The sequence below is a fragment of the Corvus brachyrhynchos genome, unplaced genomic scaffold (assembly GCF_000691975.1).
Source record: "Corvus brachyrhynchos isolate BGI_N302 unplaced genomic scaffold, ASM69197v1 scaffold961, whole genome shotgun sequence".
Lineage (NCBI taxonomy): Eukaryota > Metazoa > Chordata > Aves > Passeriformes > Corvidae > Corvus > Corvus brachyrhynchos.
In genome coordinates, this window is record NW_008236008.1 from 385,478 (window position 1) to 409,670 (window position 24,193).

A 24,193-nucleotide genomic window follows, 5' to 3' on the forward strand; every position below is an offset into this window, starting at 1 on the left:
CTGATCTGATGGCTCTGCCTTCCCTTCCGCGGCCTCTGCGATGTTGCAGCCACCATTACTTCAAGTACTGCAAGATCTCTGCCCTGGCGCTGCTGAAGATGGTGATGCACGCCAGGTCCGGCGGCAACCTGGAGGTGATGGGGCTCATGCTGGGCAAAGTGGACGGGGAGACCATGATCATCATGGACAGCTTCGCCCTGCCTGTGGAGGGCACCGAGACCCGCGTCAACGCGCAGGCCGCCGCCTACGAGTACATGGCTGCCTACATCGAGAACGCCAAGCAGGTAAGGAGAAGTGGCAGGGGGTATCTGACCGCCTCCGTGGAGGTCCTGTGCCTCTTGTGAGCTACAAAACATCTCGGGGGGTTGCAGGCTTCCCCCGTCCCTCTGGCGCCTGCCCGATTGTCCTGTCTCTACTCAAACATGACAGTAGAACTGTCAGCAGCAGGGAACGCAGGACCATGTAAACGTCTTCACATACATATTTTCCTGACTTACAGTAGATCATCAAAGGTTGGACACGATGATCTTGGAGGTCTTTTCCGACCTTAATGATTCTATGAAAAGTAGTGGATTCTCCTTCCCTTTGTAAACTATTGTCATTGCAGAGGAAATGTTTTTATGGCTGAGGCTGCTGGCTGTGTGAGGGAGTGTGTTTCTAAAATAACTGATACATCTTTGTAAAAACAATATGCAAAATTAAACATATGTGTGTATTGGACATATTTAGTATTTGTAGATCAGTATTATGACATTTATTCTTACCTTCTTCTGAGGTCTTTCTATATTGTATGCTGCTCTTTTCCATAAAATATAAAAGACATATTTGTGAGGAAAATGCTAATGAAGGAATCAGTAAGTTTCAGTGCAACTTAATTATTCATATTTACCATTTGGAAAATTAGATGGAGAGACTCACTTGTCTGTTTCTCATCTTTGTCACTTTCTATTCAGAGATCCATGTCATATTAAAGCTAACTATACAATAAAGTTCTCATATGCAGAAGGATAACAGAAATACAACTCTGCTCTGTGGCTGATGTGGAAATCATAACAGCACATCAGAGCACTTGCTGATGTGCTTCTTCCAATACAGGACAATCTTATACTACAAATAAGAGCTGAAATAACTTTAACTCTTCAAGCTCAAACAGTTTTGAGACCCTGTCGACCCTTTGATATTTAAACCAGCTAAAATTAAAAGCCCCTTACCTACTAAGTGGATGTAACAGGAGTATTTGGGTTATTTTGCAGAGTTGTACCTATATTCACAGCCTTACATACAGCTGGAGATACAGAAATGGATGTGCATTAAGCTGAATCGTAACATCAGCAAAGAGTAAACATAATGCAGACACAGTTACGTTCTGGGACTTTTTTTTAATAATTCATCCGTGTGAGAAAATTTAGAAATAATTCATTTAATCTAGCTTATCTGAAAACAATGTCATGATGCTAATTCTCTTATTGCAAAAAGTAGGTAACTTGAAGGGATGTCTTTGTCCATAGGTAACTTAAAGAGATGTCTTTGCCTAAAGATACAGTCATCATATCTTTCAATAAAGATATATTCATACAATCCCATTCTTAGGTAGAACTACTGAATTTCAAAATAGTAAGTATATAGCATAAAATTATAAACAGCTTGTCTTATGTTTAAAACAGTCCAGGTTTCTGTAGGAGTTCTTATGTGATAGGAAATAGTTTTTCCCCATAGTTCATACTGTTCAGTTTTGTCTGTAGTTGGTTTCACAATTTTGAAACTGAACTTGTGTGCAAATAAAATATCTCAGCTTTCCTGGTGCGCTGGAGGAGTTTCCATGCTGGCTGTTTCATATTTGATTTTGGCAAGCACTTGTTCCTGGAATAGCTCTTTTTATCATTAGGTTGCTTGTTAATATATCTCTCTATGTAAGTGCTTCATACATGCTGATGTTCCAGTTACTTGATTCTCCATGGACAGGATCTGGTCTTAATGTAGCCAAACGTGTTATTTGGCTTTGAAAAATAACACACATTCTTTCGTGTTTTGTTGGTCTCTCTCATGGGAGTTTTAAAGAAAATACAATTATTATTCACCAGTTAAAAAATAAAGTAGGCAGTCTGTGTGTTTTGTCTCATCATAACCGGAGCAGCCAGTAAACGATTCCTTAGAGAGGATCACAAAAATTAGATAGATCCATTAGGTGTTTATTCTCTTGGGTTTTTTTGGCTTTGCTCCTTTCTCTTCCAGTGTTTTTAGAGATAGCCAGGTGTATTATTTGGAAACGCCTATTTTGAGGTTTTATCTGATGACAAGTTGCCAAAAATTCATCTTTTGGCTTTTAAACCTGGCTTCAGGCAATAATTTCTGTCACTTCTGGTGTTTGAAAACATGCCTTTGAAGTTATTTTTTAAACCTATCACTAATCTAATAGTATATGCCTGTAAGATACGTTACCATACTAAATAATTCATTCTCTACTGATATTCCCTGCGTTATATGAGATTATATATATACTTGAGTTATATTCCTAAGAAATTTCTCAGCCCTGCTGAGGAGCCCCAGCTCACCATCCAGCTTTGTGGAACCTCTTCTGTACTTCAGATGTCACTGAAGAAGGAGCTCCAGGCTCCTTGAAGGCCTTCGTTCTGTGGCAGCAGCGGTAGCAGAGAATGCCAGTACTCATTGCATTCGTAGGGAACAGTTTAGCACGAGTGAAATTCCTGTTTATCCTGCCGCGCCTTGCAGTGTGCTGGAAGTGCCGCTGGAGGGCAGCCGGTGCTTTGGGAATGGTGCTAAACGCTAGGGCTTTTTTCCCTTCCCTGCTCTTACTTAGGTCGGACGCCTGGAAAATGCCATCGGCTGGTACCACAGTCACCCAGGCTACGGCTGCTGGCTCTCGGGGATCGATGTCAGCACCCAGATGCTTAATCAGCAATTTCAGGAACCCTTCGTAGCAGTGGTTGTAAGTACTGGCTGACGGGTGATAGCGCTGCATAGCAAATCACGTTGAACAGGGAATACTTCTTGGATTTCTGTCTGTTAGGATTCTGGTAGTGTGTACTTTGTATGAAGGAAGTGTTAGATCCACACCTTAAAAGGGTGCCACTCCTTTTGCTTTGCTGGCCACATACTGGCCAAACGAGTAGTGTTGCTTGCCTAGACCGTTTTCACTGCATTGTTTCATTTATGGTATAGTTCTTAAGAATAAGGGGGTTTAAAGTATTTTGGAAATAAGGAAAATCAGTTTGAAAAAATGATCCACTGAAGGCTATTGATATTCCCATCTTTTTAGAGAGTCTCATACCAACAGAAAAAGTACTGTTTATGACAAAACTAATACAATTTGCATGAATTACATTTCTGAGATAAAATTACTACAAACTTAATTTAAGCCTGTAATAATAAATAAAATGTAGGTAATGAGTATTACCTGTATTTCTACAGATTGATCCAACAAGAACAATATCTGCAGGAAAAGTAAATCTTGGAGCTTTTAGGACATATCCTAAGGTAAATAGTTAAAATTATCTAGTGTGTGATCACTGAACTGTCTTTAAATAACAATGGATTGGTTCTAAAGATTATTGCAGTGATTGTTTGAGTTTTGTCTGCTGTGCTGTACTGAATGTCATTGTTCATTCCAAAGGAAGATGTGCCCATACACTGGTTACTGCACACCTTCGGATGTCGATTACATTTATAAAGGTTGACTTCTAAATTGGTTTTCATAAAGTTTTGGCAGTGTTAAATCAATTACACTGTCCAGATTGTGGAGCTGTCCCAAAACTATGTAGCTCCATATAGCCATTTTTTAACAGATATAGTTGTAGGTAGCATTCATCAAAATAATTTTATGTTAGTTCTTCTCTGTTTATTTTTTATACCTAAAACCAAATGTTAGTAGCATGTTTAATATGTTGTAATTCACTTTTCATTTTAGAAAAGGAAGGTTCAAAACTACCTACTTAACTTTTTCAAATAAATATTATGAATCTTCACAAACTAATGTACAAAAAAGTTAATTAAACAGTATGGGTTCGGCTTAAAACTAGAAAATCACATCAGTATTGGAGATCTGGGTCTCCAAATGCATCCTCTTAAGCATATTTCTGGCTGTGCTATTTAATTTCAATCCAATAAAGCTCAGGTATATCTTTTAAATACCCAGTTAGTAACTCATCAAGAACTTCAGGCAGCCATCCAGTAAAACAATTACCAAAATTAATTGTTTAATAAAAATCAATTTTTTTAATTAACAAAAATGTTTGTGAGAAGTCCAAGCATTAGGTTTGTGTTGACAAAAACATGAGAGAACAGTTTGTGATTCAGGAAAATATTCACTTCTGTGGGCAAAACCACTTCATAAATACTTTGAGAATTTTGAACAGGGAGAAGAATCCTGCACCTGAAAACCAAATCACATCTGGAAAATGCATGATAAAAGCATATTTTTAGGGGCTTCTCACAGTGTACTGTGGGCAGTTCTTGCTTAGTAGCTGTGAGTGGCACCAGCTTGGCTAAACAAGTAACTGAATGTTTTAGGTTTCCCTAAGGCATATCCATGGACGTTTCTTTCCTCTTCTCATGTCTCCTATCTTCACTCAAAATTTCAAAGAATACGTAGAGAAATACCGTCTAAGAAGAAGCTTGCCCTTTCTTTGATCTAAGAAATTATCTAATCATAGCTTGTCACGTTACTCGTGAAAAGACTCAACTATGACCACTAGTTTCCTTTTCATAAATCTGCAAATGTAATGACTAGTACAGCTAGTAAAGCCAAATGTAAACCTGAGATTCCAGAAAATTCCTAATTTCAGGCTACCGGGGGAAATGTCACTTTCTATAGACAAAAATAAACTAGAATTTCATAAACTAGAAATTTTTTTGTGAAGTTTAGGCATCTTAAAAAGCCTCAGAATTCCTGTGTCATCTTTGCCATTTGTAACATTTTTAGGGCTATAAACCTCCAGATGAAGGTCCCTCTGAATACCAGACTATTCCACTCAATAAAATAGAAGACTTTGGTGTACATTGTAAACAGTAAGTAACATAAAAACTACTAACTTTATTATTTTTTGTATGTTTAGGTTAGTGATGCAGTATGGAAAAGTAAATTTCTTGTAGTGTTTCAAATCCTGAAGTTCACTGTTGCTTTAATACTCCTGCTTTTGTGCAAAAAGTGTTACTGTCATTTTTCAGGAGATGTTTTAGGGGAGAACTGCTGCAAAAATAAAGAGGAACCTGGTTAAAAGCTTTAGCAGTTGATTTCTGAACACCTTTAAGCAGTGATATCTTGTTAGGGCAGGAAGGAAAGGGTCAGATGTCGATTGGTCAGCAGGACTGGGGAGGCTGTAATCCCACTGCTCTTCTGAGTTAGGGGCAAGTGCTGTGCAACTCCTTTTCTTGCCTTACTGGGAGTGTTAATTTGTAACACCGCTAAAGCCTGGCTTTCAAAATCAGTGTGGTGGAAGGTAAGGTTGTTTGCCTGTTTGTAACATTTACTGCTAGGAAGCCTTCCTAAAGGAATTAGAGGTGATGTATGCAAAACTACAATAATGTGTAAATTATTACAGTATTGAAGAACCCAAGCATGGAACAGGTTGTTAAGAGAATAATTAGAAATGCCTTGCAGTCTCATTAAACAGAACACAGCAGTATGTGTAGCGATTATGTATTAAATCTATATATGAATTACTTATGGAAAATTGTACAGAGATTTGGAACTGGGAGTATCTTTAGGTGCTTTGAATTTTTGAAGATATTTGCCATTGATAAGGATTTTTTGAGTTGTATGTACTTTGGTTCTGACAGTCAAGCAAGACAGATGGAAACTTATTTTGTTTGCATGTTTGTTTTTAAAGGTATTATGCTTTAGAAGTCTCATACTTTAAATCATCTTTGGATCGTAAATTGCTTGAGCTTTTATGGAACAAGTACTGGGTGAACACTCTCAGTTCTTCTAGTTTGCTTACTGTAAGTACCACAGTTGTGTGCATTGATTCATTCATGAGTGCTGAAAGCCAGGCCCTCTGCTGTAAAATGCTTAATAGGACCCTGGGAGATACAGATCCCACATTAAGAATCTGTAAGATAAAACAAGAAAGGAAGGTTTTCTTAATCATAAATACTGAAATGTCCTTCATATCTGCTCTGTAAAAGTAGAAGGTGGGAATAACGTGCTTAATTTTACTGAGTTCTCTCCGTACACTTAGATTTTGTCTTAAATACTTTTTAACCTTGTATCTCTGTAGAGCACTGTAATGAATAATTCAGCCGAAATACTGCAGGTAGACCTTCAGTGTAACAGCTTTTAATAAGTAAATACGTTTTAAAAAGTAAATAAAACAAGCTTACAGCAGAAATACTGCAGGTAGACCTTCAGTGTAACAGCTGAGCATCAAAACCTTCCCTGTGCAGAAGGCAATTTTATTTTTTTTCTCTTGGTCAAAACCAACTGAATTTTACTCTTTCATAACTTAGGGCATGAGCTGAAAGTAATAAAAATTACCCAATTCAGGCTTTAGGGATTGAGCATTTGTCAGATGTTCAGTTTCTGTTCTCTTAACCACCACTCATGTTCTGTATCACTTCAGTTGCAGATTTAGATTAAAATATGCAGCACTACACTTTTAAAAACTTTTCTCAGATTTGGTTTATAGATTTGGTTTATTTTGTGTATAAACCCTTGAATTTATAGCTTAAATTCAATATGTTTGTTACCTTCTTTCTCCTAAGAATGCTGACTACACCACCGGCCAAGTCTTTGATTTGTCTGAAAAATTAGAACAGTCAGAAGCTCAGCTTGGAAGGGGCAGTTTCATGCTGGGTTTAGAGACTCATGACAAGAAATCAGAAGACAAACTTGCAAAAGCAACAAGAGACAGGTAAAATAACACATCCATGTGTTCTTCCCTGTAAAAAGTATTATTTGGTTTTAAACTTTTATCATGCCTGTAATTGGAACCTGACAAGATTAGAGATAAGAATTATTAGATTATAGATAGGAATGAGAGACTCCAGAAGTACTAGTTATTTTAGTTATTTTTGAAAGTTAAAGAAAATCTTGCCTCTATTAAACCTACAATGATTTTTTTTTAGGTTTGGAATAAATTCAGCTCTAGTTTATTAAACAAAAAATTGCTGTACAATTCCATCAGTATCTAGCAAACAAAAAAAATGTTTTCTGTCATGCAAAATTGTAACTTTGCTAGAAGTAAGCACATTTTTGTGGTTAATCAGGTTAAAATGAACAGTAAATAAAATTATGGTATAGAACATGATTTTAAGAACTAGTGTTCACAGTCCAGTAAGTTTAGTTTATACTTGTCTAATACTTTAACTAACTTAAAAATTATGAACTCCTTTTTTTCATAGTTCTTAATTAATGTATCTTTTTTTTCAGAAATAAGAAGAGGTTGGGGTTTTGTTGTTTTTTGTTTTTAAGAAGTAGCTTACAGATATTCTGGCCTTTATATTTAGCCACCCTCCCTCACAGCAAACAGCTGGTATTATAAGTTAATAAACTTCTTACCACTAGATCTACAAAATTATTTCAAGGAAGTTGTAATATTTTCCCTCAGTTGTCCATATGTTTATTGGTGATCAGCTCTGTTAATTTTGAGCTTTGAAGTACACGAGTTGCTTCTTGGTAATACTCACGTCTCTTTCCCAATAGTCTTAAGAATGATATGTGTGCTTAGACTATACCATATTAGAGTCACCATTTTTCCAAGTAAAATCTTTTAACAGAGGGTAATAGTATCCAACAGGTCATAACAGCTGGGTTGTTCAAAGACATTGTATTTGGCAAATTTAAGACTTTGAAAACCAAGAAACACTGCACTGTATGTGCTGGTACAAACTCAGGTCCATCTGTGAAGAAGGCACCTGCATGCACCTTAGGAGTGTCCTGAGCGAGATGTAGTAATTCCATTTAATAAGGAACAATTCTGTAGAATCACTTGGAACAGAGTGCAAAAATGGAACAAAATCTGGGATGTTTGCATTTGTATGTTTTCAGATTTTGAGGCTTTCTGTCCCTCTTCCCCATCACTTTATCTTGATAATAGAACAGTTTCCTGGTATTCTCTCCCCCTGACACACCTCCATGCTAGCATACTGTGCTGTAGTACAAAGTTGACTAAGAAACAGATTTTTGAGATACCGGAGGAGTGGTGACTTATGTAGGTAAAAAAAATCAAGAGACAAAAAGGAGCTCTTGTGTGAACAGAAATAACTACTTACATCTTGTTCACTGTGACTCAGTGAACACAGGCTTTGCCTTAATAAAGAGAGGAGTCTGCCTGTTTTGGACAATCCTTTGTTCCCCAGTAAGCAGTGGGGGAATACCTGCAAATGTAATATGGTCATTGCTAAACAGAATCAGAGCTGCTCTTGTGCTGGTGTCTTCTGTGTGTTTGTTTCCTTCTTATGGAAAGTTAACAGCTTACAAGTTTTCTAACAAACATCATCGAGTTGGAGGCGGGTTGACTTTATAAAAATTAATACTCATTTAGCCTATTTCAATTGCAGAATACATTTGCAGTGGAGTTAATGCTGTTGCTAGGCCATAGCAGCCAGGTTAAGTGGTACCTCCCCGTTCCTGTAGGGCAACAGAATAGCAATGCTTTAAAGACATGAGAAGGATGGAGTTGCTGACAAGCTTGTTTGCATTGATTTTGATCTCTGGAGTCCCATAACACTGACCACATTTTATTTTCCCCTTACTCTCACATGCTTGTGGTTATTCTAAGAAATAACTCCTTCTCTGATCATCCTATTATAATATTTCTTGCAGCAGTTCTAGGTATTTTTCTTTTCTGTTTTTATTTAGTCTTCATCAGTAGTTAGTTTATAAATTGTAAGGGATTGGAAGGGATTGTTTTTGTCATGAATTCTGCTTTCCTGTGCAACAAAAGCTCCCGTAGTTCCCAAAATGGACTGTAACACTTCTACACATGCATGTTTTTCTTCAATTAGTGATCTTGCCTAAGAGAAAAGACAATAGAAGACCTATGCAGACATATGACAATTAATTTAGTGTCAGCTAAATTACTTTGAAGAAATAAGGTTGCAAAGTTTACTAAACGATTGTTGGACATACCTGGTTTAGGAAAACAGTGCTGTAAAGCATTAGCATAAAGGTGCTTACACGGGGCTGTGTGATAACTTCTGTTACTGTCCATGCACATCTCTAAGCCATTTTCTGAGGGGACATACGCATTCACCAAATTGTGCTCCAAGTCAGCTTCCTTTCCCTAGGATTCCTTTATCGGTCTAGTAGTAATTTGTCCCTATTTTCCATGTCTTCAGTCCTGATTCATCTTTTGCATTTGTATATTCTGGTTTTATTTATTGGTTTGACACTACATTGCCCTAAGGCAGACACTGGGGAAAACTTGGATCAATAAGAATCCTCTCAGCTGTTCAGGGGTTTTGCACATTACATATTTTGACCAATAACTGATTTATTCTATGAATTCTTCCTTTAATGTTCCCAGTAAAGTTTCTCAGGGGACCATGATTACTGTGCACTACCATTCTGGTAGTGAGCAAAGGAGATAAGGTAGAGAACAGTGACAGCCTGCGGGTATTGATAACACTAGCTGATAGCTCCATTCCCATAAGGATTTTTTTATTATTATTTTTTGGTTCAGATGACCCCAGAGCCCACTTGCTATTGTCAATATAAGATGTCCTAAATGGCAAGACAAAGAAGTTTTCTGGAACTGGTCTTTGTGTGTATAGTCAGTTTGCTTTTTAAGTTACAAAAAGGTATTGGCAACAATGGCTAAACTGCTGCGTGTGACTGTTCCTTTCTGGACAGTTTTTAAGATTCATGGGGTTATGGGCACCCTGAACTTCAAAACAGCTGGATATCTTCAAGGAAAATGACAGTTCAGTTCAGTTTTTGTCCAACATTGAATTTATGCTTGTTTTTCAGCTGCAAGACCACCATAGAAGCTATACATGGATTGATGTCTCAGGTTATTAAGGATAAACTTTTCAATCAAATTAATATAGCTTGAAGTGCATCACCAGTTGATATGGATCTCCAAAGCAGAAAATATCATAGTTTCTTTTGCTTGGACTTGTTCAATTTGGGAAATGAAGCTGAAGTGGAAAATTATTCATCTAATTTGTAGTACTTTTAATATTTCCCACCTGTCTGACCAGTTTTAAAGAACAAAATGTTCCAAAATGTAGTACAACTTTTTGTTCTTTATCATAAAACCAGTTTGCAGAATTGTTCCAAAGGAAAATAAATGTGACTTACTGGATTTTGCTCTTAGATATTTATCTCTATTATCCAACTGCAATAAAAGAATTTTGAAACTAAATGTGCATTTTGGGCCTTGATATTTTTGGCACACTTTTATCTTCTGTTACTCTTTTTCTTATTGTTCTGTAGAAAAGTTCTGTCTACTCAGATGAGATAGGTAACCTATGCAGTGTAAGAAGTTTGTTTCTCAGATTTTAATATATGTGCTTAATTTTAAGAATTGAAATCCCACTTGTTTCTCTTTTGTTAGTAATTTTATTAGTTATTAAATCTAGTGGAGCCTTTCTTGATTTAGGTTTACTGGTCCAGCCAGAAATGGTTTCTTTTCACAGTAATGAAACATTTATGCATGGTACAACAGTATTTTGCTTACAGCTTCATACTCATGATGGACATTTTGTATTTCTACATAATCAACTATTGACCAGTTCTGCAGTGAAACTCATAATATGGTTATATACCATTATTTTTCTCCTACTCACCTTGTATTGCTTCTCATCGTCACTTGTTGCATACAAAAGAACAAAATGAAAAATTACCTTTGAAATACGCATTAGGCTAATTTCAGGCCACAGATAATAAATGCATTAATCATAATTTCTGGCTTACGACATGGTGCTGCTGCAGGGCTGATCTAAGTTTGTTTTGGAGGCTTTCATACTGCATTTTAATAATACAAGATGTTTGGATTTCTTTTAAGTTTTCATTCTTAATCCTGAGTTTCCTGGGGGTTTTAGAATGTTTACTTTTAGGATAATTTATGCTTTATACAATATGCCATTATGCTTTATACCTTAAGTAACTGATACTCCTTTTCAGCCTTAGCTCTGCCTTGATGTGGGTTTTGTTTTTGTTTTGGTCTGGAAATTTTAATAGCTATTACTCATTTAGGCCTTTTCATCCCAACAGATTCCAATGCATTTGAAGTTAAGATGCAAGTTATACAATGAAAATTTGTAATTCAGCAGGGAAGTGCAAATACCCTGAAGCAGAAGTTCATCAAGAGTTTTAAAGCAGCAGCATCCAACTGTAGGAAAAATATGTTTAATTGTAGCTAGTAAATTTGAGATAATTATCAGATGTGCAGTTTGATAGAAGAACAGTTTCATTTTCTTTCAGCATGATAGTGGCGGTGAGGAGGAGTCAGGAGAAGAAAGCTGTGGTATTTTAATAGTCAAAGCTATTTTATTTTCTTGGAAGTTGCACCAGTAGACTTCTGTACAAACAAGCACAGTACGTAAGTGCACAGCAGTTTCTTTTAAGTTCAAGGAAGACACAGCAAGTGTACCTGGCCAGTTACTCTTCTTACTTAATTTTCTTCCACAGGTGTTTGAGACTTTAAATTTAGCACACAGCCATTTTCCCAGTCAATGTGTGTTTATGCAAAGAAGTACCCTGCTTTTGTGAGATAGGTTATATTTCCTAATAGGTATTTCCATTGCTACTTCGTAGAATTCTCTTTGCATAACATGATCCAAAAGTTTTGCACATCTTGTATCTACCTAAAATATAAAGTAACAGTTTGATCTTGTATTAGTCTATGACTATTTAAACTGTCCTTGTTTGTGATAGCAGTGAACTGAACGTTTTTTGCCTGTAGGCTCACACCCAATGTTTTGTAGTCACAGATGGCTTATTTAAAAATACCAAGTTGTTTTATAAACTATTGCGATATGAATGGTGATGTTTTAATGCTCATGTGAAGAGTTGTCCATTGAGTTGCATGTCTTGTTACTTGCTGAGCATACGGTGTTCTAACTCAGTTTGAAATTATACGTGTAGTGGGGCTGTACCTGTGGCCTGCCCAGGATCCTTTCTGCATTGTTCAGGAACCAGAATAATGGGGCCTTTGTCTGTGATCAGCCATTTTTAATGCTAGTGTTATTCCAAATTCTGAGATCAGAATTCCGTGCATTGAAGATCATTACCACAAAGGAGTCATCCCCATCTACACACACAAACAAGTGTACCCTGAACAATGGAGATTAATGGATAGATGCCTTAATTCTACCAAGCAATTGTAAGACTTCAAAAATATTAGTAATAAGGGTATTCTTGAGCACAATACATGTTGTGTACTAACAAATACATCAATTTATTCTTCCCCATTTGCGCCCACTTTTTATTTAGAAATTAGTTTATGCAAATGAGTGCCAAATATCAGTAATGCAGGAAGTACTAAAGCACGTACACATGGTAAGATTTTTTGAGACAAGCATGCATTCCAAAATACTGAGTGCCTTTTACATTGCAATAAATAAAAATCTTAATGAACACAAATAATTTCTGCATCTAACAGTATTTGTCAACATATTAAAATTACAGAATGCTGAAAATGCTGAATTGTGTTTGAACTTCCCCCTATCTTGTTTGGTTTTCTTTTTTGAAGCATACCTGTATGCTTACCTTTCTCATGTATGCAAATTGCATTTTTAAATAATTTATACATACTAATATCACCAAAATCCAAAGAAATACGTGCATATTTGTGACAATCAAATATGAAGGAGTAAGGTGTAATTCCTGATAGAGTACTGGTTTGCCTTATTGTGAATGGGCTCAAAGAAGAGCCATTCAGATTTATTCTGTGGTTACCAGGACAAAGATGCTTCATTATCCTATCAGATTTGATTCTCCTGTGAAATTCCCTTCAAATGTTTGGTAAGGAATGGACTGACAGCTCCTGTAAGTTAATTTTAGTGCCTGAAGATTGTATGGTTGGACTTCTGTTGCAACACGAACAAGAAAAAAAGATATAATGTTTCTTGCATTTTTCATTTTTAAATTTACTGCATGGAGGAATGCAGCTGTGAGAGACTGGCTTCTATTTCTGTTTCCCGGTTGTCCTGTCCTCCAGCCTACATAAAATGCAAGCAGGCAACAGAAGGTGAGGGGGTGTGGGAAGTACCCTGCTGATGGACCATCTCTAAAAGCAGCTGTAGGAGTGCTGCTGAGGGAGAGCACCTGAACCTGGCCACGTTTTTACCTGTTTTGAATGGATCTAGTAGCTTTCTAGAGTAGTTCTAATAGCATGGCAGGGGGTGATTACCAGTTCTGTTTAAAAACCTCCACCTTTATGTTTATTAGCTTTCATCATATCGTCACCTCAGCCTTCTCTCTCAATTAGGAAGTTTCAGCTTTTTCATGTTGTTATAAAGCTGCCACTTTACCCAATTGATAATTTCAGTTGCCCTCCATACATCCCACATCCTACTTTGGTCTTGACGCACAGAGCCCAGACCTGCACTGTACTCAAGGTTTGGGTGCACCAAAGTTTTAGAGAGAGGCAAAATAGTTCCCCCTCATTCCCTTGTCTCCCTTGTAAAAAGCTAATTAGGTGATCAGTGTATTAGGATGAGTTCTTTTCTAAATATGTCTGCATCCAGCAGCTCCCATTCGTACCCTGAAGCACACAGATTTTCAAAACCTCAGCACTTAGTCTGAGGGAAAATGGGAGCTAGTAAATGTTAAGTGTTTGCCTAGATCTCTTAGACTGGATATCTACTGGAGACTGAGCCTTTCTGAAGGATTATGCTACATGGGAATTTAAAATAATAAAGTCAGTACAGTGAAGAAAGACAACTTTTAGAAAATGTGTCAGTCCCAAAAACTCTGGCACCATTAGCCAAAGGTATCTGTGTTTTGTCACAAACTCTGTAATCTTTACTCATAGAAACCTCACTAAAGTCAAGAAATATTTTTGCTTCAGAAAAAGCTAATAAAAAGGCTGACCTTAAGCTTTTGCTTTTGAGCAGCATCCCAAGTTCATCAGTTGTTCCTTACCTCACATTCATGCCAAGTCAGAAGAAATATTCCTTAAGCTTTTCATAAATTATCTTTCATTCTAGTACTGGAATAACAGGCAACTGTGACCTGGTTACAAGAGCTCTGTTCACCATCTATCTTCAGTATTCCTTGAAAAACTCACCTCAAAAAGTCCCTGTTCAGACCCTATTTGACAAGGGACTCTCTCATTTTCTGTGCTTTTGGTGGCAGTGTGTGCACATGTGCTCAGATTAAATAGAATGAGCTCTTTTAAACTTGATATTTAGTAAATGAAGCATAATGTTCTTGCATTTCTATCACTTGTGCCTTTATAAAGTTTTGACTGCAGCTGGTTTTGGGTATTTTGATTTTACCTTAACTTGTCCAGTGTTTCATGAAACTTCAGTGTGGCAGATACAGTTGCTTTAGAAAGTATAGGGTTGCTATGAACTTGGGTACAGGATCACAACATAATACATTGCCCCAAGGCATGCAGTGTTTCTATAGTAGGCCTCCATTTATTATGAACTGTAATGCCAGTTGATTATTTAATGTTGATTATGAAAAATGGAAGAATCCAAGCTGTAAAGCTAGTTGCTGACATGTTACTATTTTGTTTATAGGTTAAAAATATAGTAAATATAATTAAGCATTACTCACCTTACTTATTTTCTCCCTTTTGTTAAATTTTGGATTTTTTTTTTTTTTTTAAATTTTAGGTCAGTGTTTTAAAGTAAGCTTAGTATGTTACTTTCTCCTTGATAAATATGCTATTTATTTTATCTATTTTTATGGCTGTGCCCCAAAACTTGGACTCTCATTATATCACTAAAATTTCTTCACTGAGCGGGGTCAAGCATTGGAACAGGCTTCCCAGGGAAGGGGTTAAGTCACCATCACTGGAGGTATTTAAAAGACATATCTATGTGGCACTTAGGAACATGGTTTAGTTGTGGACTTGGCAGTGCTAAGGCAATGGTTAGACTTGATGATCTTTCCAGCCTTATTGATACTATGGTTCTATTATATTTAAAGTATTTATTGAAATCCCAATATAAAGTATTTTGTATATGATACTGTAAACTAGGTTAAGATAAAATGATAAAAACAAATACTTTAAAAAGTAAAAAAACAGAAAAAATGTAAATACTACATTTTTTCTACTACATACTAAATACTACAGAGCTGAGCTAGCATCATTTTAGGGTGCAAGTCTCTAAGAGATGAAAATTATTAAAATATGGGGTGATAAAATATAAGATTAATTGCATGCACACAGAACTTTTTTCATGTGTCAAGTCTTGAAGAACTGACATCAGAGAGTATCCAGTTAGTTGAAAGATTTTTCTGGAGTTAAAAATAATTATGCTAAACCTTTAAGGAATTAATGAAGTATCTTGTTCCTCAGGGTGTATTTTTATGAGCTGTAGTTTTACTTTTCAGAGCCTCAGAATAATATCCACAAGGAAATATGTAATTTAAGAAAGTTAATTTTGACCCCCAGATTAAACCTCTAACATATGAAATATTTGCTGTGATGTTTGGTTTGTTTTTAATTATGAAAAAATGCTTCATACAGGACTTTCTGAAAACTGCAGTATTCTAGGAAGTAGCATGGTCCAGTGGATAGGTCACAGGACTGCATCTCAGGAGAATGGGGTTTTCTTCCTGGCTTTTCAAAAACCAGGAGTGCATTAACTTTAGCAAGGCATTTTTGCCAGAGCTAGTGTCTATTTCCCTCTATGAAATAAGAAGATTGATCATTAGTCTTTTAAAAACATATGATAAAGCATATGTAAGTATTATTGGGTTTATGCACTAAAGGTCATCACTACATCTCTAGTTTGTCAGACATTACCACCTTAAATAACAATTTGTAATACTGCTGTCAGCAAAGAATGTTTACTCTGTTTTGCATAGTTTGTCTCTTTAGATCATCACAGATAGGAAATGGCTAACCCCTTTGAGGGGATTATAAATGTATTATGTATTATTTTCAGAACTCTTCATTTTCAACAGAAACATGTATTCAACTCCTATGTAAATTTGTCCATCATTTCCTGTGTGAATTTCTGTTTTCTCTAGCCCAGATTACCTTAGGGCTTATGTGCAACTGCAGTGGCATTACTTTATTATAAAAGGAAATTAATTTATGTGCCTACATCTAATGGCATGCAATCTTTAGTAATTACAACCATCTGAACTTTCTTCTCCACATGAAGTTGCATTCACATAATTTGAAGTTAGAATTAACCTTCTATTTTAAATCTAAGGGAGGCATTTTCAGTCTGAGTTCTTCAAAGCTGGAGATCTAACTAGAGAAAATGGCAGATACTGTTTCAACTTAAACTAAGATGTATGTATCCTGTATGGTGATACAAGCTCCAAACTAGCTCCTCATTATTCCAAATTTGTGTAGAAGTTCTTCCTTTTCCACTTTAAAAATTCTTCCTAGGACATCTAGGTAAAGCTCTATGAGTAGCAAAAATGGTTTAACACAAATATTTATGTAAATCATCAGCTGCGGACAAATAACATGTTAATAACATCTTACAGCTATTTAGAATAAAGAATGACTGTGTGAGTACTCAGAAATCTATACAATGTTTGACAAAAAAATGCTGAGATACCAGTACATCCTTGGACCGCTTCTGAACCATAGCAGCATATCATAATTTTTACTTTCTATTCTTAATTCATCTGTCAAACTTCATTACAAGATTTCCCAAGCTGTTATATCCTCTATGGTGAAAACTTAAAGAGTTTTGAATTATTTCTTATCACTCATTTTTGGAGACAGGATTTTGCATTTCCCAAATCTACACTGTCATTTCTGCTGGAGGTAAGATACAATCTTCATTTAAAAAAACAAACAAACAAACATCAACTCTATAAAGATAAAATGTTTGTCCTAACAAACAGTTTTCTAGTAACTTCACTTTCTTTTCCAGGCTTCAGCAGATTTTAATACTGCAGGTCTGATATGTGACTTCATTGTCTTTGTTGACTGAGGTGCTCCATTCCCAGTTGCTTAATTGTTCTGATCATGCAAGTGTGTAGTGCAGATGATTTGAAGAGGTCTGTCCATGTCAGTGTGAGGAAATCAGCTGTAGTAGTACGTTGCATAAATAGAAGCAGCTCTCTAAAGCTTCAATTTACTTGTTTTAAGTCATGAGTTTTGCTTGCCTCACCCTGCATACTGGTTGGGCTGCACAAAACAGACTTGAGAAACTTAACACTTGTGAAGTTATAGTAATTGTAACCAGGCAATCATGGTTAAATAGGATAAAAACTTTTATTTTATTTGAAGTCCTAGAAGGACCAAATGAAACAAATACAGATCTTAACTTTAGACTGAACTTTCTCTATAGAAAGGCATTCTCTTTAAAGGTAGATGAACTTTATGTTTGGTTGTTGTGTTTTGGGATTTTTTAACTGTAGTAATTTCAACGAATTTGTATACTCCTCATAAACGTTAAAGCCTTTCATTTATCTCTGAAATCCTTTGATGAAGTTGTCCAGCACCAGGTTTTGCTTCAAATAGGAAAAAAGATGTGAAGATCTCTTGTCTGTGCTGCTACAGAAAATGAGCCAAAGAATTGAACTGTGGGCTTTGTCAGTGCTGTATGTTCTTTTGAATGCAATGCTTCTCTACTAAAGAATTTTTTTTCTTCTAACATGGTTTGTTAGCTTTCTAAAAGGAGATCTAAGGATGTGAATTAATCTTGCAGAAGGAAGGCAACATGAAATGCAGACTTTTCTCCTGTTCTGAACTTACAGCAAACCTTTGCAGAGGGCTCAGTATTGTTGCTAAATAAATGTAGAACCACTGTTCTGTGCATGGAAAATAGGGAAAGCAGGGTGTAAGTGTTCTTGGCGTTAGGAAAAAGATATTGTGGTCAATGACATCTTGCATGTAAGTAAGACAAGAAAGTAACCTATCCCCTGTAATGAAATTTAAATGATTTCAAGCCAAAAGAATACAAAATCCCATTCTTTCCTCCACACCTTTCTTAGGATATGGGAACAAAACGCTATGTGTTCTTGTTGGTATGAGATGGGAGTTTGAGATGGTGGCTTCAGGTCTGCAGTCAATAGTGTTCAAACACATGAAGTGTGCATAGGAGGATGATAACACTGCTAATTCTCCATTTTTATAGATACTTGTATCATTTTGTCACTTAGAGGTCTGAATTCGATGATTCTTAACATCTCTTGATCCAAAATGAATTTGTACCCAGCACAAATTTAGCAGCCGAAGTCTTGAGCATCAATATTAAACTTCTTGTTTTATGGTAGACTTCTTTGTCTAAAAATAGTATGCTAGCTAAGGAACAGAAGATGCAGCAGCCAAGCATTCATGAAACATTCCTGACTTTATTCCTTTTATTAGTGTTATGGCTGAATGGGCTTTACATAGCCACAGATATCAGTACTGGGACCAGTCAGTTTAACATCTTTATTGGTGACCTGGATAGTAGGATCGAGTGTACCCGCCACAAGTTTACTGACAACACCAACTGTGTGGTGTGGTCAACATACTGGATGGGAGAGATATCATCCAGAGGGACTTTGACAGGCTTGAGTGGTGGGCCCATGCAAACTTCCTGAAGTTCAATAAGGCCAAGTGCAAGGTCCTGCACCCAGGCCAGGGCAATCCAAAGCACAAGTACGGGCTGGGCTGAGAAAGGACAAGAAGCCTGACATGTCTCAGCAGTGTGCACTCACAGCCCAGAAAGCTCAACTGTGTCCTGGGCTGCGTCAAAATAAGTGTAGCCAGAAGGTCCAGGGATGTGATTCTGCCCCTCTACTCGACTCTCGTGAGATCCCCACCTGGAGTACTGGTGTCCAGGTCTGGGGCCCCCAACACAAGAAAGGCATGGACCTGTTAGAATGAGTCCAGAGGAGGGCCACTAAGTTGATTACAGGGCTGGAGCATGTCTCCTATAAAGTCAGGCTGAGAGAGCTGGCGCTGTTGAGCCTAGAGAGCCTCCAGGGAGACCTTACAGCAGCCTCCCACTACCTAAACTGGCCTACAAGAAGACTTTTTACAAGGGCACGTTGTGATAGGACAAGGAGGAATGGCTTTAAGCTGTGAAAGGGTAGGTTTAGATTAGCCATTAGGAAGAAATTCTTCCTTGTGAGGGTGGTGAGGCACTGGAATAGGTTGCCCAGAGAAGTTACAGGTGCTTCATCCCTGGAAGTGTTCAAGGCCGGATTGGATGGTGCATTAACCTGGTCTACTGGAAGGTGTCCCTGCCCATGGAAGGGGAGTTGGAAGGAGATGATCTTTAAATGGATCTTTAAAGTCCCTTCAATGAAACCATTCTAGGATTCTACAATTCTGTGATGATTTCTCAAATATCGAAACCACCACCACAGCCCCAAGAGCACAACAAGGGCTACAGCCCAGGTCTGCCACTGCAGCATGGCAGTGAAGAGCAGATGTCTCTGGGCCATGTCATTCTGCTCCAGTTCCTGCAGTAGCCGAGCCATCTCCCGTCTCAGCATTCCCGCACGCTGCCTCATGCGCTCACATGTGGCCTCATCCAGCTCCATATTGACCATCTGCAGGTGCTGGATGATGATGTTTCGCACCACACTAAAGAACACTCGGGCAGCCATGGCCTGGAGGAGGAGGGAGAGAAGGGGTCAAGTGGGTCTGGGAAGGAGCAGGGAGCAGGTATGGGAGCTGCACAGAGTTGGGAGCAGGTAGGAGAAGGGGTGGTGCTGCTGGCAGGGGGCTGGGCTCTTGATGCAGGGTGAGAATCCACGTTTCTGTCCCAGCTCTCACCCAGCCCAGCCTCCCCTCATGTGCTTACCTCTGGCCCAGACCCTGAAAACCAGTCCCACTATGACTCATCCCCTACGATGTCATAGGGCCAAAGCCCATCACAGACACTCCCAGCCACGCCCTGGCTCTGCAGCTCACAGCTGTCCGTGGCAACCAGAGCCTTGATAGCCTCAAGGGACAGACCCACCCAGCAGGACAGGTAATAGGGGATAATATAGGTATTATAGGATACAGGTAATATAGGATGCAGGGGTGGCTTCTTCATACTAGGTGAGAAGCTGCCAGAAATTCCCTCCATGTCTGAGAAAGCCAATGCCAGCCAGCTCCAAGACAGACAAGACAGACCCACCACTGGCCAAGGCCAAGCCCATCAGTGATGGCAGTAGCACCTCCCAATAACATATTTAAGAAGAAGGGGGAAAATAAACTCATGCAACACCAGCAGCCAGGAGATAGAAGTGAGAATATGGGAGAGAAACAACTCCGAAGATGCCCGGGCCAGAGAAGCAGGAGGAGGAGCAGGAGGAGGAGGGGCTCCAGGCACCAGGCAGAGATTCCCCTGCAGTCTATAGTGAAGACCATGGTGAGGCAGGATGTGCCCCTGCAACCCATAGAAGTCCATGGTGGAGCAGGTAGACACCTGCAGCCCTTGGGTGTGCCTGAAGGAGGCTTTGACTCTGTGGGAAGCCCATGCTGGAACAGGCAAGAGTGTGAAAAGTCTTCCCCTAAGCAGGAAGGAGTGACACTTCCCACAATCCCCATTCCCCTCTTTGCTCTGCTCCAAGTTTTTGAGAATCTTATATTTGCTACCTTTGAAAAAGTAAAACCCAAATTGAAATTAATTGGAACAAGTTATTTCAGACATATTTCACATAATAAAACATGTTTGCTTGTAACATTTTGTGTCATTTTTCCTGTAAAAGAAATAAAGTCCTAATCTTGGTTTCATTTTAAGCAATCACCCTGAGCCTTCTCTTCTCCAGACTGGACAGACCCAGCTCTCTCAACTACTCCTTAAAAGAGATATGCTCCAGTCCCTCCATCATCTTAACAACCTTAGCTGGTCTCTCTCTGTATGTCCATGTCTCTCTTGTACTGAAGAGCCCAGAGGTGGACACCAGCACTCCAGGTGTGGCCTCACCAGCGCTGAATACAAAGGGTAGGATCTCCTTCCCCAACTGGCAATATTCCTCTAATGCAGCTCAGGATACCATTTGCTTTCTTTGCTGCTACACTGGTGGCTCATGTTCAGTTTGGTGTCCCAGGACCTCCATGTCATTTTCTGCCAAGCTGCTCTCCAGCTGTTCTATGCTGGTGCCTGTGGCTGTTCCTCCCCATGGGCCAGGTTTTGCAATTTCCCTTGGTGAACTTTTTTGGGCTCCCCTTGGCTCATGTCTCCAGCCTGCTGAAGTCCTTCGCCATGGCAGCACGACCCACTGGAGTATCAGCCACTCCTCCCACTTCTGCTTTATCAGGAACTAATTAGTTGGCTTTTATAAAGGCACTAAAAAGTTTTATATAATTGATTAAACAAACCAAAACAAAACCAACAACCAACCAACAACAAATTGGAATAATGTTTCACCATAAAAAAAAATTATTAAGTATTTGCTAACATGGGGGTTTTTTATTAGTTTGCTGTTACATACAGTATCCACTCCATTTATAAAACTATTAACTTTTCCAATTCAAGCATGAGGGAAAGGAACTGGTAGTCCATGCTCACAAAAAAAGCCTGGCATGCAGGAAGAAGGGGCAACATCAAGCAGAAAAACTGCTGGTTAACAAGATTTAAAAACACATAGCCTTATTAAGACATTAATAAGGCAAAGAGCTCTTTGTAGGGGTGGGCAGTGAGGGGGATATTGTTCAAAGTCCATTTGCATTAGAATAGTCTCGACAATGTAGAGGCCTTGTCAAGCCTCTAAAGGGGGGAATGATGCCTTAGGTTTTAACTTTAATATTTTTCAAATCCTTTACTGCCTAGTGTGTAACTCTGAAGTTTCCTGTTGCCTGTTAGCTGCTGTTCTCTCATGCTGGTTAGGCATAACAAACCTCTCTAGGTTTTGTGAGAAACTACTCACTCGTTTGAAGTTTCAATTGTTTATTAACTGACAATAGGGGACAAATGATAATAATCATCCAACCAAAGCAGAGGGCGCAGCCCTAGGTACCCGACTGCAGCCAGGGCACAGGCAGATGCACACCCTGCAGCTAAAGGATGCAGTTTTTATACCCCAGGGGGATTAGCTCTGCCTCCGCCCTGGCTCCGCCTTCTTATGATGTTTTCATTGGCTCATTGTCTACAGGGTCTTCTTATTGGCTCGTCGTTTGTGCAATAGGGGTTCCCCATTTACTCCTTTATGTTAAGTAGGTTAACACCCACACCCCCTTTTAGAACAAGATTACATCATCCATTTCTAGAACTTTACAATCAACCAATTACATTAATGACAATCCCAACAATGAACTTATCAACAATGAACCCATTTTCATAAAACTCTCATTAACCATTTACGAAAGCCAACCTTACTAATTGCATTTATAACAGTTTCCACCTCAAGGACACCAGGCCCCAAAATGTGTAAGCTAAGGCCTCTGAGAGAGGGGCAAACTTCGAGTAATTACATCAAGAAGTGAAGTTATAATTGGACAATTAACCCTGATACGCAAATGAACCAAACTCATAAAAGTGTGAAGAACTTTTGACCCAGGGTCCATCTTGGGTGTAGCCTTTGGCCTGCCCAGGGTGCACCTTTGAAGGCCCTTCAAATGAGTACCTACCTTTATTCCCTTATTCTTGTCCAGTCTCTGGTTTTAGGTGGCCACCTCAGGCATCAGCAGGTTTCAAAGGTTTCTTCTGGGACAAATTAGAGAGTTGGGCAATCACCAAAAGTAAAGTTCTGGATTCTGCCCCTGGGATGGGGCTACTCTGGATGTATGGACAGACTGGGAATGAAAGGCTGGAAAGCAAGGCCACAGAAAGGGCCCTGGGGATCCTGGTCGACAGAAAGCTGAATATGAGTCAGCAGTGCCCTGGCAGCCAGGAGGGCCACCTGCATCCTGGGGTGCATCAGGCACAGCATTACAAGCCAAGCAAGGGTTGTGCCGCTCTGCTCTGCAGAGTACTTGAGTACTGTTCTCCACAAAAATCATATTACCTGGTGTGCAACAAGCCAATAATTACACTCTTGAGAGAGACATTGATTATTTATTCCAAAATTATGCAAGCCTGGGTGCCTGGTGGAATTCCACCAATCAAGCATGCAAACTACCAAAACTTTTTACTATTTATACATTTTAGCAAACAAAGGAATTAGTGTTCATTGGCTATAAGTTACATAGTTTTCTTAGGACTTCCTATTCTACTATTGGTTAACAATTTTCTTGCTTCTTATGCTAATTAGTCCACATGTCTAATCTTTCTCTTCTTTTGGGTTGGTGATCTCTGAGTTGGAGGTTGTAGATCTCCCCCTTCCGGAATTACTTTTCACTCAGTTGCTGCTGGTTCAGCACAACTGCTGAGTTGAATTCATTACTTTTTTTCCTTATCTTGGGAGTTCTACCAGATGTCTTGATGGCTTATAAATTCTGCATTCTTTGTGACCAGTCTCAGTCGGCACCCTTTTTCTCAAGCTTTGTTAACCTCCCCCTCAGTCTCAGATCATTGAAGCATGTCAAGCCCTAAACTTTAACAAGGTAATTCTGCAAACATGTAATTTGTTTTTCTAACACATAGATATCACTTAGAGCTTGCTTGTTAGCTGCTATCTGTTTCACAAATGAAATCTCCCTTGTTGACTGGACTCGAAAGTATACAAAGATCAAACATGAAAGAACATCCTTTAAGAAAATTTTTACATATTCCACATTTTGCAACAGTCCTGTGTGCAGTTCTGGGCACCACAATATAAAAATGACATTAAGCTATTATAGGAGGCCCAAAGGAGGACAAGGAGGATAGTGAAGGGACTGGAGAGGAAGCTGTATGAGGAGTGGCTGAGGTCACTTTTTCTGTTCAGCTTGGAGGACACTGAGGGGAGACCTCACTGCAGTTTACAATTTCCTCATGAGGGAAAGTAGAAGGTCATGCACTGATCTCTTCTCTACAGTGTTCAGTGACAAGACTCGAGGGAATGGCCTGAGGTTGTGTCAGAAAAGGTTCAGGTCGTATATCAGGAAAGTTTTCCAACCAGAGGGTGGCTGGGCACTGGAACAGGCTCTCCCGGGAACTGGTCGTAACACCAAGCCTAACCAGAGTTCAAGAAGCACTAGAACAATGCACTCAGGCACATAGTGTAACTTTTGGGATGTCCTGTGCAGGAGATGGACTCGATGACCCTTTCGGGTCCCTTCCAACTCGGGAT

The 24,193-nt window shown here is 38.7% G+C and overlaps 1 protein-coding gene across 1 annotated transcript; it reads left to right on the forward strand.

The window, feature by feature from the left end:
• The first annotated feature begins 6 nt into the window (after window positions 1-6).
• On the forward strand, window positions 7-10,325 carry COPS5 (COP9 signalosome subunit 5). The gene is made up of 7 exons (XM_017731041.1): window positions 7-284; window positions 2,819-2,947; window positions 3,430-3,495; window positions 4,940-5,025; window positions 5,847-5,958; window positions 6,721-6,869; window positions 9,929-10,325. Exons 1-7 carry the CDS (start codon window positions 9-11, stop codon window positions 10,011-10,013), a joined length of 903 nt encoding a protein of 300 aa, XP_017586530.1. The 5' UTR covers window positions 7-8; the 3' UTR covers window positions 10,014-10,325.
• The last annotated feature ends 13,868 nt before the right edge of the window (window positions 10,326-24,193 follow it).